General features: G+C 33.3%; 1 protein-coding gene across 1 annotated transcript in view; it reads left to right on the top strand.

Annotated features, from left to right (window-relative positions):
• The first annotated feature begins 282 nt into the window (after positions 1-282).
• Positions 283-13,087, top strand: part of CD163 (CD163 molecule) — a 49,005-nt gene continuing 36,200 nt past the window's right edge. The window contains exon 1 of the mRNA XM_012732332.1: positions 283-394. Within this exon, the coding sequence (XP_012587786.1) occupies positions 283-394 (112 nt within the window). The remainder of the gene's footprint in view (positions 395-13,087) is intronic.

Here is a 13,087-nt window from a genome sequence, read left to right as displayed (position 1 = left end):
TTTAAACAAGGTATGAGATCGCTAGTTGCTCTTTCAGTAGGTGCCATTGTCAAGTCTTTTAATTTAAGCTACCCAATGTTGCTCTGAGTGCCAGTGTGACAGACCTGGTACCAAAGGGGTTTCCCAAAAGGCAAAAAAATGAAAACAGGAGCATCCCTACAGCCTTCGTCTCTGCAGACCTCAGTAGCTCTAACCACGACTGTCTTGTGAAGGACCTTTGCAGTTGTGCCCACAGAAGATCAGACAGTGTTGGCTGACATTGACTTCTGCTGAAAGAACTACATGGAGACTTCCAGACATCAGAGACACTCCACCTCACCCAGTGAGCATCCTTGCAGCTTCCTTTACATTAAAAACTTTTGCCACCAAAACCAGTCTGAAGAGACCAAGAAAGGTAACTGCTCCCTCAAGCATGCAAAGGTGCATCTTAAGCCATCAGAAATGTGAAAGCGCAAAGAAACCTGACACCACCAAAGGAGCATGCTGAACACACACACACACACACACACACACACGCACGTATCAGAGACTTCAACCCTAGTAAAACTTAATCTAACAGAAAGACTAAGTTTGTACAATTAAATTATTGTGTTTAAATGCAATTGGTAGAAAAAGTATTTGTAATAAAAAATTGTTGAAGGAGTAATTGTTGCAATCTAGAATCTGGTTGGACTCCCTGATGCATATTTAAATGGCTAATATTTTATTTTGAATTATATATAGGAAAGAACACCATAATGTCTTTAGGGTTTAGAACATGTGGAAGTCTCCATCTGGCCATATGTTCCACTCAACTCTTCATTTTCTCTTCCTGTGTAAGGATTAGCAATATTCAAGTCAGGTCAACCAAATAGTATTCTACAACAGTCGTTGCAGAGCAGAAACTAACATGGAAACTTAATTGTCCTTTAACCCACAGCTATAACTTCCTAATCCTCATCATTTCTGTTACTTGAAGTTGTGCCTTTTTACCTTTTCCCCTGTTTAGGAATAGGTAACAGCCCTCATATTAACTACATTCTTTATGAATTTACTTCTTACTTTCTCCTTCCCTTGCCAGCTTTAGAGACAGGTAAGGGAAGGCCGACTTGAGAAGAAAGAAGAACATGGCAAGAGGTGAAAAATTCAACCACAAATTCTCCTGAATAATAAACTCAGCATTTCCTCTCATGCTTAATTTTGCTGATTCCAGCAACACTTTCCTGGCCATCCTGCTGACACCCACTGTCTTCTCTCTCCTCTTTATTTCCTCCCTGTTCTGCTTTCCCATAGCTTTTTAGTTTGTGTTTCTTCTTTCTGAAATAAATTTTGCATTGTATGTGAGTAAACATTCTCTAAAACATTACAAAACTAAGACATTCTGTCCTCACACAGGAAAGGCAAATTTTGAGAACAATTGTGGGCACAAGTATTTTTTTCAACAATTCATTTCTCCATATTCATTGTTACCTGTAGCAGGAAACCAATCTGAGGCCAGCGTTATTTTGTTCCTATAGATTGTATTTTAAAAATGGTTTTCTCCTTGGTTTAAAATATGTTGGCAAGTAATTTTTGTGAGTCTTTTCATAATTTATTTCTTAAATTACAATGATCCATTTTAATATACATGTTTACCTTTCTCCACTTAAAAAATTAGTATTTCAAATACATATTGATAGTTTCTTTAATCCCATCTATTGTGACTTATACTTAGGGAAGACCACAATTTTTATTCCTAATCTCTAGTTCCTATAGATTGTTTTGTCTTTCCTCTCAACAGTCTAACCAAGTTCCTTAGATTTATTAATATTAACCTTACTGTGGGCCCTCCCTGGTGGCGCAGCGGGTTAAAGCACAGCACTGAGAATCTAAAGCCGCTTCCGCATGAGTTTGATTCCAGCCTGCCCCGGAGGAGACCACATGGTGTGGCAGACCTCTCCTGACCTGCCCAATGCTCCCCTCAGCAGTGTACTTCGTTGATCTGCCTGTTCTGTTCCCCACTCTGTCTCTGGTGAAGCCTCTCACCGCCCCTGAGCCTCTGGCCTGTACCCCAGTTCTGTATGCACAAATAAATAAATCTTTAAAAAAATATTAACCTTACTGTACTTTTTTGAATACCTTCTTTACTATCTGTTCTCCAATCCTTACTGACTTCCCCAAACCCCCAACCAACTCATATATTATAATTTTATGTCATCTTGCTCTCTTGTATTGATTGTTTATTCTTGTTACACGGATGCCACAATACTTGAAAACATACTGAAGATAAAACACATCTAATACTTTTCCTGCCCTCTTTCTTTTCTTGGGAGTTGCTTTTCCTTCATCTTAATGTTCCCTATTTTACCCAATCATTCTTTATAATGCTGGTTTTTGGGTTTGTTCATTCAATATATAAGGTATATGTAATTTTTGGTCTTATTCATGACTACTTGCTTTTATCTATACTCAGAGGAAATTTTTATCGGCTCTTTTCTGCCAATTTCTAATGGTTATTCCTTTACTTAAGTAGGAAAGAGGTATATATCTATATCTAGATATATTGATATCTCCAAGTTATGAAATCCTTTGGAAATATAAGGTATATGTAATTTTCGGTCTTATTCATGACTACTTGCTTTTATCTATACTCAGGAAATTTTTATGGGCTCTTTTCTGCCAATTTCTAATGGTTATTCCTTAAGTAGGAAAGAGGTATATATCTATATCTAGATATATCGATATCTCCAAGTTATGAAATCCTTTGGAAATACAATTCCTCTCATCACAGGGATGTGGCCATATCCTAGTTCATTTTATGCTTCTGCTCAGTGGTCCCTGGCATCATAATCCTGAAAAGGACTATACATGATGGCAACTAACATCATGCCAGCTAAAAGTCAGGGCTGAGCAGTGGATCTCAACAAATGTTCATATAAATACAACACTTTAGCCCAGTATTCACATTTTAAAAATCCCTCCCAACCCTCAATTCACTTCCATCACCAGGATGAATAACACAAACACGATTAGGAGAAAAGGGAAGAGGCTAATTTTATCATTCTTACACAAAATAAGATGCTGAACATATGTTGGACATATTCTAGATTTTAATCTAATGAACTCAAAATGGTAACTTGTGGAACCAGAATTATATTTGCAAACACTGTATATATCGAAGTAGTACAAATATCTTGAAGTCAAGGAAGTATGGTGTTTGTACATGGTTTATCCTCATTCTATCTAGACAATATATAAATGCAAACATATAATATGAAGTAGAAGCTATACTAAGTTATGAAAAGCAAATAGAATATACACTGTTTAGTCACACACACACACACACACACACACACAAGAACTGGAAAGGGACAAGCTGGAGGTACAAGTCTATGCTGAAAAACATTGGGAAAATCAAATATCAAAGGCTGAAAATGTCAAGGGCTAACATGAAATCAAGGTCTCCAGAGAGAAGATCGGAGTCCTGATTTAGAGCAAAGACTATACACAGGAAACATGGAGAAAGAGCAGGAAAAGATTTTAAAAAGTCAGCTTTTTGTATATAAATCACAACTGTGACTAGATGAAAGACTAAGCAGATGATAGTTTTCAAGAGATCATTAATATGTTGAGGTATTTATAATGCTCCTCAGTAAAGAAGGAAACAATTTACACTCAATAAGAAAATAATTTGGACCAGTTGTGGTAATTATAAAATTATGATATTAGACAAATTGTAAAGGGATAAAGAGGAAGCTATCCAGTCCGTAGCTGGTGATCAGCAGATCAGCAGCAGAAAGAAAGGCTCTTGCTTCAGTTCCACAAATTTCTGTTGAAGGCAACACCCCCAGTTTTGAGAGTTTAGAGAGTAACTCAATATGGTAAGTAATACGCAAGTAGATATATGAAATTGAATACTGGAATTGGTAGTTGCTAAAGACTCACAAGGCAGAAGAAAGCAGAAGTCCAATTACTGTTACTGGAACTGTGGGGAGTGGGGAGCGGCGTCAGAGTATGATAAAGTCAAATGCAACTACTTGTCAATAAGTAGCCTGTAGTAAACTGTATTTAGTGAGCATAGAACACATTATGCTAACATCTACACTTTTTTGGTTTAATGTAAATGATGTAAAATGTATAGCTGAAATTTATACTTGCCATACTAGAATGATAAGATACAATCTAAGGAAAAGAATAATGCTGAGCTAATTAAGGCAAAAAGCACAAAGTAATCAGAAGTCATTGTACTCTGAGGTTTTGAGGAGGGGAAATCTCTTCAAATGATGAGTGATGTTGAATTTTTCAGAAATAGTGGAAAAATAATACTGAAAGTACTGGGGACCAAAGGAGTTTATTATTGTGCACTCTGTCACAATAGATAATTTGATGTAGATTATCATTCCCCATGAACTACAACAGAAGACTAGATAGTCTTAGCTATCTAGCTACCTTATGTATCTCCTTTTAAACGAATTGGTGTCTTTTATTCCTGATCTGATGTACTCAGAAGGCCAAAAAAAAAAAAAAAAAAAGACTAACCACCAGTTTAGGTGTTTTATAACTTATATTAATCCACAAAAATAAAAATGTAATCATAATCATAATGAAATGCTGGTAAATAATTATTAAATATAAAAAGTAAAGTTTTATGAGAAAAGCCTCAGTAAAATGGATTGAATTTTTAAAAATTATAATGTGTATTCACAGAGTAACCCACATCAAAATGACCTGAAACAACAAATGTTGGTGAGGATATAAAGAAAAATGAACCCTCACACACTGTTGGTGGGAATGCAGACTAATCTAGCTCCCATAGAAAATAAGAGGTTTCTCAAAACATTAAAAATGGCACAATAGTCACTTTGACTATGTTCTTCCATCTCCTCTACTAGTTTTCATTGTATATGTCCTTCACCTCCTTGATTAGGTTAGTTGCCAAGTATTTGATTCTTTTTCATGAATTATAAGTGGAATTACTTCTTAATTTCTTTTTCTTCTCATTTATTGTATAAAAATGTAACAGAATTTTTACATGTTGGTTTTGTAACCTGCCATATTGCTATATATGTTTATTATTTCTAATCTAATAACTTTTTGGTGGGCTTTATAGTATCATATCGCCTGCAAATAATGAGTCTCATTTCTTTTCCTTTTATTTCCTATTGTTTGATTGCTCTAGTTAAAACCTCTGATACTAAATTGAATGGAAATGGTGACAATAAGCGTCCTCGTCTTGTTTCTAATCTTAAAGGGAAACTCAGTTCTTCACCACTGAACATTCTCTTGACAATAGGTTTGTGACATACAGCTTTTATTATATTAAGAGTGATTCTTTTAATCCTCAACTTGTTTAGAGTTTCTAAAAATGTGCATTAAGTCTTATCAAATGCTTTCTCTGTACCTAATGATATAATTTTTGTGTTTTGTAGATAGAGTATTACATCATATATATTGATTGATTCATGTATATAAACCATTTTTGCATCCCTGAGTTAAATTTCACTTGATCGTGTAATCCACTTGATCATGTAATCCACTTGATCATGTAATCCTTGTTGAATTTGACCTGTTAGTATTTTGTTAAAGGTTTTTCACATCAGTATTCATTAGGGATATTGGGTTATAGGTTTTATGTTCTCTTTGTCTGATTTCATTATTGAGGTCACATAGTGGACTAGGGAGCATTCCCTTTTCTTGGATACATTTTCACTTTATTTTTCAGTATTCTTTCTGTAACACCAGACCTATAGATATTGATTTCTCAGAATAATCTTCATAATATGGAACTTCAAAGAAACATTGAAATTCATGTACCAGTAATTGCAACCATGTCGGAAATCTCTCAGAACTTCTTTCCTTCTACCCTAATCTATTTAAAAATATAAAAACAATAATTTGAGAAGTTATATGCACCTTTATGTTTAGGACAATATGGTTCCTGATAGTCAAGACATAGGAACAGCCCAAATAGCCATCAAAGGATGAGTGAATAAAGAAACTGTGAAATATATTCTAAATAGAATACCACTCTATTTAAAAAGGTGAAAGGAAAGCTTGACCTTTTTCAACAACATAGATGGAATTTGAGGTCATTTGCTAAGTGAAATAAGTCAGAAAGTAAAAGATCATTACTAGATGATTTCTCTCATATGTAGAATATATTAACCAAAACAAATAAAAAACTGACAAATCACAGCAAAAGCAACTCCCAGACTCTAAGAAAAACATGGTCATGGGGCAGGGTGAAGGGAGGAGTGTTGGAGAAAAAGTTGGGGAGGTCAATTAGATCACAGGAATGACACTAGAACTTTGGAGGTGGGTGAGATGAGGCTTATATGCATATAGAGGTATGAGAGCTATACTCAGGACATTTATACAGTCTTCTAAATCAGTGACAAATAAATACAATTTTATTAAAAATAAATAAAAAAAACTCTTCCTTTTTAATATAATTGCTGGCAGAAATCTTGGAAGGAATCCATGCCATCCCGTTACCCCCCTCACTCACTAACCAAGCCTACTTTGTCTTTATTCTAGTATCTGTTAGATAGTCTCCATTGTAGACTTTCCCTCCAATGAGACATGCTTACTTTTTTTCTTGAACTACGTGTGTATCATATAGAACACAAACAAATTAATGATTTGAAAGCTTCATATAGTCATTTCTACATCCTAGCATAAACAGAATCATCATCAGGTACTTATTTGTTTGGAAAAGCCTGTAACTTATCCTCTGATTTTGAAAGCTAAAGACAGTTAGCTAAAACTGGTTAGAAATGCTAGGCAGACCAAGCAAATGGATTATCTGTCAAGATTCTCTGGTTAAATGATGATGAATTTTAATTTTTCTTACTCTTAGAATTCCTGGGAGTTGTTAAAGAAGTAATATTACTATTTACAGTAATGTTAAGAAGAAACATGGGCAAGAGAATAAAGGTAATCCTAAAGAAGGCAGGAGAAGTAGTTTGAGAAGTAATCAAAACATATCAATACCCACTGGAGAGTTTCTTAAACACAAGACTTCAGTTCTGCAAGTACATTGGGTGAAAGGGCTCAAAGTATAGATGCTTGAGCATGAAAAGGAATGTTGGGTTTAGATGTTTATAGATTTGTGACTTTGGGATGCCACTCTTGCTCTCCATATTGTTTTTCATTCTCCTTCTGAGTTATCTTTCTGTTTTTCCAGTGTAATAATAATTTCCTGACAAAGGAATTATGTTAAATGCAGGTCAAGTCTTTTTTTTTAACTTTCAAATATAAATCCTTCCACATCTTTAGTAGCTTTTGTTTGGTTCATACAACTTCCAGGCTCCCAACTGTATTAGATTTTCACCTTTCCCAAAAGTTTGCACTAGTTGAATCTATAACTGAAATATTTTCTCCCACCTCTGCATAACTACTATGGATGAAGTTTCAGTTTTAACCCAAGACAGAGTTTTCTTACCCCTCTTCATGTTGTGCTAGGAGATGCTTATTTATGCTCTCAAAGTGTGAATCTATACTGCCATCAAAACATATGTCATACTTTATCTATTTTTTTGTTTGTGAAGTCTTGTTCATCTATAAATTCATACCATCTATGTCAGAGTCTAAAATCTACTGGGTTTTCCATAGTATTTCCCAAGTAAGTAATTGAACAAATACTACAGCTGTTGGGGAAAAAATGAACTATATAATGTAAATCTGTCATAGATAAAGTACAATTCAGAACTTTTAGTAGATGTGTATATACAAATGTAAATAATTTTAGATATTTATAAAATATAATCACATTATAATATTCTATATCCTGCTTTTCTCACTTATAAATAGCATGAATTTTCAGACCACTGCTTTGAAAGTGATGTTATTTTTACTAGCTGCATAATATGCCATAGAAGGAATGTTCTAAGTTTTATTGACTAATTTCTCTTCTTTTAAAAATATTTCTATTTACGACAACATTGTTTTCAGCTCTAAAATGGTTCAAAAGCATAGGTTCACCATACCACACCCACCACAAAGATACCCACAATCTTCTACCACTTATTGGATACTTGTTTATTTCCAAATATTCACTACTCTAAAGAACTCTACTTATCTATACTTGCAAACTTGCCTACTTGTCACCTGAAGATCCATGCCTATGGGTGAATTTGTTAATATCTTGGACTTAAGAATTTAATAGTAAACATATGGAGTAAAGTCTCATTTTGAACATTTTGTACCCAATTATTACTAAGGATATAAAAGGGTGAGACATTGAGCAAGTAACTGTGTGTCATGTTCCCAGTTTTTGCAAACAGCTGCCTTAAAACGGGAAGAACATTAAACACTTCTTTTAAAAATTCAGTCATGAAAACATTTGTTTCTATGCTGGAAAATTATAAAGCAATTTTACAAGGATGAACAGAAAGCTCAGATAGCACTTTTGGAATTCAATAAAGGAGTAACTTTTTACTTTTTGTTCCTAGAGAGAATAAGAGAAAAGATTCCTTTTACTATAAATAAGTGCTGAAATTTTTACACCTAAAGCATTTGTAGTAAAGAAAAACTACAGAAAAACTCATTTGCACAGGCACTTTTCTAAGGATTTAATTTTGCTACTATTTCCAATATTGCCAGCCTAAATGAAAGTCTCTGACCTCTGACATTGTTTTCTTCATGATGAAAGTGAATGTGATGTGTACTTTCCTTTGCTTTAAGAATTTCTGGAATCTTTTTTACTAAAAAGGGAGTCAAGGTGTTTTCTAACTCTGAAGTAGGATTTGTTTAAATGAAAGGAAAGAGGTATCAATACATCACTGTTTCTGCCCTTGTTCTACATAATAAACAATTGCTAGGTAAACTATTTAACTTCCATGTTCTTATCTGTAGAATGAGGATATTTTTAATCATTTCACAAGATGACTGTCCAGATTAAATGATGCAGCATGCTTCAAAATAGCCTACTTATTACCTGAGCACAGAAGGGGTCACCTGCAGTTTTGCAGAATGACTTGAATTTCTAGGAGATTTTGTTTTTCTCTTTATTCATTCCATGTCAGAATTTGGTATTCATTATTCCTTTTTGGCCCTGGGGATATTTTCCTTCCTAGTGTTCAATATCTGATTGTTAATGCTTCTTAATTTTTAAAGAAAAGTTCCAATTCTTTCCAATTTTAATTCCTAGCCCTTATGGTTTTGCAGAAGCAAAAAGACTTCTACAATGCATATTTTCTCTTCTGGACAACTTATTTCCTGTAATCCACTCATGCTGGTGATCCTGTTTTCTCCTGCTTCTGTAGCACAGCTTATTTTGAAAAACCAAGGGAAATACCCTATTTTCTGCATTCTGGTTTAATGGCTGCAGCCTTGCTTCCCATTCTATGTTTTTATTTTTAATACTGAGGGGAGCACTGACTGTTCTGTCTAAGTAGTTAAAAGTGTCTCTCTTTAGTTGATCATTTTGCTATATTCTTCCACTTCAGTCATTCTTATTCCCTTACTACTTAATGGTTTTAATTTTAACATAGCCTCTTTTTTATATCTTCCTTTTTTAATCCTTTTAGTTTTATACTTATATTAGATTAAAAATTTAGCTTTTTATGTTTAACTGGGGTCATAAAATAAGACAAAACAGAAGTCAAATAACTAGTTCAAAAAAAGACACTTTAGAAAATATAGTACAAATCCACCACTTGGGAGTGTCTCTCGAAACAATTTCTAATATAATAATAACCTCAGAGTAAACAATTTCCGTTTTCATTTTTAGTTTATTATTTTCTTACTCATGTAATTATTTAAAGTAGGATTCTGACATTACTGAACTAGAATTTATTTTGACTCTAGTAATATACCCTGTGCAAGATTAACAGGCTCTTCTTTTTTAATGCATTCATATGATTTTTATAAAACTCTTGTTACATTCTAGTAATCTGAGCTCGAAATTAGATACCAAATTATATGAAGGCATGGACTATATTTATTTTAGTCTTGCATTTACATAATCTTGGCGTGTACTAAGTTGCATTAATTAACCTGTTGAATGAATGGATTAATAGACCCACTAAAATGAAATTTTTCTCCATGGTGTATTCAAACATGATCTAAGACTCAAATAAGAATTAGTATGAAAAATTTTTTAAACAAAATGCTTTGAAACTAAGATAAATTCTTTTTATTCATTAAAAATAAGCTTTTAGTTAGTACACATTCTGTGCCAAACTTAGTTACTACTAAATGTGGACCATCAATCATTTAAGATCAAACCGGTCAAAAGATCACAAATATAGGCTAGAGATGCCAACAACACAATAGTGGTAGAAGATTTTAACACTCTACATACAATTAAGGCTAGATTAACAAAAAGAGAATGAAGAAGGGAACAATAGGCTTAAATGATTAATTAGCTCAGATAGGCTTAATAATCTATACAACAATCCACCCCAAACAACAAAATATATATTTTTCTCAAGTACATGTGGAATATTCTCAAAAATAGACCATAAATTGGGACAAAAGTAAATTTTCAGTAAATATGACCACTGAAATCATACCAAGCATTCTTTCTGATCAAACACTATAAAACTAAACATCAACTAGAAAAAATAAAACTAGAAAAACACGAACACCTGGGAATGAAATAACATATTTTTGAATAACTATGTAAGAGATCAGTGAAACCAAAAGTTGATTCTTCAAAGATAAACAAAATCAATAAAGCTCTGACTAACAAAGAGGAGAAAAAGATTTTAAGTTTTTTAAAGTTAGAAATAAAAGGGGAAATTGTTATAGATGTGACAGATTGCAAGAGATTACTACAAACAACTATTTGCCAACAAATTTGACAATCTGAAAAATGGATAAATTTTTAGAACAACATCTGAATTGTATTTTTCTTCCTGAAACAGGAAGAAACAGAAAAATCAAATAGATCAAACACAACTATGAAAATAGAAACAGTAATCAAAAATCTCCCCCAAAATAAAGGCCCAGACCAGATGACTTTACCAGTGAATTGTATCAAATCTTTAGAAAAGAACTTATCCCAATTTTATTCAAACTGTTAAAAAAAAATCAAAGAAAGAATACTTCTAATACATTATAGATGCCAACATTACCTTAATGCCAAAGTTTGAAAGCACATTACCAAAAATAAAGAATGAAAGAAAAGAAAACCATAGATCAGTATCACTGATTAATATAGATGTGCAAACAAAATTCTAGCAAATAGAATCCAAATAGCAAACAGAATATTAGCAAATAAAATTCAAATATATTACAATATATGCAATAACACATTACAACAAAATACTGGCATATACAATTCAACAATATATTACAAGGTTTACACATCATCATCAAATGAAATTTATTCCAGGAATGCAAGGTTGTTTTAATGTAAATGAATCAATTATTGTGATACCTTATATCAACAAAAGAAATTATTTAAGTCCAGACAATATCAATAGGTACAGAGAAAGGGATTGACAAATGGCAGCACTCATTCATGATTTAAAAAAACTAATGAAATCAGAATAGAAAGAACCTGCCTCAACATAATAACAGCCATATATCACAAACTTAATCCAATGTTACATGATGTGATGAAAAACTGAAAAGACTTTTCCTTTAAGATCAGTACATGACATTATACCCACTGTTTCTACCACTGCTAGAGGCTTTAGCTAGAACAAATCACACAAGAAATAAAAGAATCCAGGCTGGAAAAGAAGAATTAAAACTATCACATTATTTGCTAATGATATCATACTATATTTAGAAAATCCTAAATTTTACTAAAAAGCTATTGGTACTATAAATAATAAATGAATACAATAAAGTGCACAAGCTACAGAATTCAACAAAAAGTTCGTTGAATATTTATGTAAAAATAATGAGTAGGAAGAAAAAATTAAGAAAACAATTGCATTTACTATTGTATCAAGAAGAATTAAAAACCTAGTAAACCTAGTGATTTTTTTATTTGCCTTTCTTTTAAAAAATTTATTATATACTTTTATATCATAGTTCACTCTCAGGTAGAATCTCTGTAAAATCACCACCACTGGGACACAGTGGCCAGTCCCCATAATCTCTTGTGCTCATCCCTCCCATATCTTGATCTCCCCCCCAACCTCCCCAGATGATGTCTCAGATTGATAGTTTGCCTGCTTTTTTTTTGTCTTTAATCCACTTCGAGTTGATTTTTGTGACTGGAGTGAGGCAGTGATCTAGTTTCATTTTTTTTGCATGTAGCTTCCCAGTTTTCCCAGCACCATTTGCTGAACAAATTTTCTTTGTTCCATTGTATCTTCTTTGCTCCTTTGTCAAAAATTAGGTGTCCATAAACTTGTGGGTTTATATCTGGGTTTTCTATTCAAATCCACTGGTCTGTATGTCTGTTCTTATTCCAGTACCATGCAGTTTTGATTTTTTATACTTTGTAGTATAGCTTAAAGTTTGGGGTTGTAATGCCTCCATTTTGTTTTTTCTCAGACATGAGGGTTTTGTCTATTTGAGGTCTTTTGTTGTTCCTCCTTTAAGTGAAATCATCTAGTATTTTTCTCTTTCCTTCTGAGTTATTTACTGAGCATAATCCCTTCCAGCTTAACCCAGGATTCTGCAAATGGCATGAGTTTATCTTTTTTAATTGCTGAATAGTATTCCCTGCGCATGTATATATACCACATCTTCTTGATCCATTTATCTATTTTGAGGCATTGAGGTAGTTTCCATAGCTTAGCTATGTAAATAGTGCCACAGTAAACATAGGAGTGCAGTTTCCTTTCAAATTAATGTTTTGTGACCTTCAGGTAGATTCCTAACAGTAGAATTGCTGGGTTGTATGATAGCTCCATTATCAGTAGTTTGAGGAAACTCCACACAGTTTCCACAGTGGTGGGACCATTTTGCATTCCCACTGTCAGTGTAAGAGGGTTCCTTTCCACCATATACTCCCAAGCATTTGTTGTTGCCAGTAGTTTTTTTTTTTTAATATGTACCATTCTCACTGGTGTAAGGTGGTATCTCAGAGTGGTTTTGATTTGCATTTCTCCAACTGAACATTTTTCCATATACCTTTTGGCCATTTGTATTCCATCTTTGGAGAAGTGTCTTTTTAGTTCTTTGCCCATTTTGGGGACTGTATTGTTTGCTTTGTTTTGTT

Source organism: Condylura cristata, unplaced genomic scaffold (genome assembly GCF_000260355.1).
Source record: "Condylura cristata isolate star-nosed mole 26May11 unplaced genomic scaffold, ConCri1.0 scaffold00034, whole genome shotgun sequence".
Classification (NCBI taxonomy): Eukaryota; Metazoa; Chordata; class Mammalia; order Eulipotyphla; family Talpidae; genus Condylura; species Condylura cristata.
Note: the sequence above shows the minus strand (reverse complement) of the source record. Positions and strands in the feature narration are given on the sequence as shown.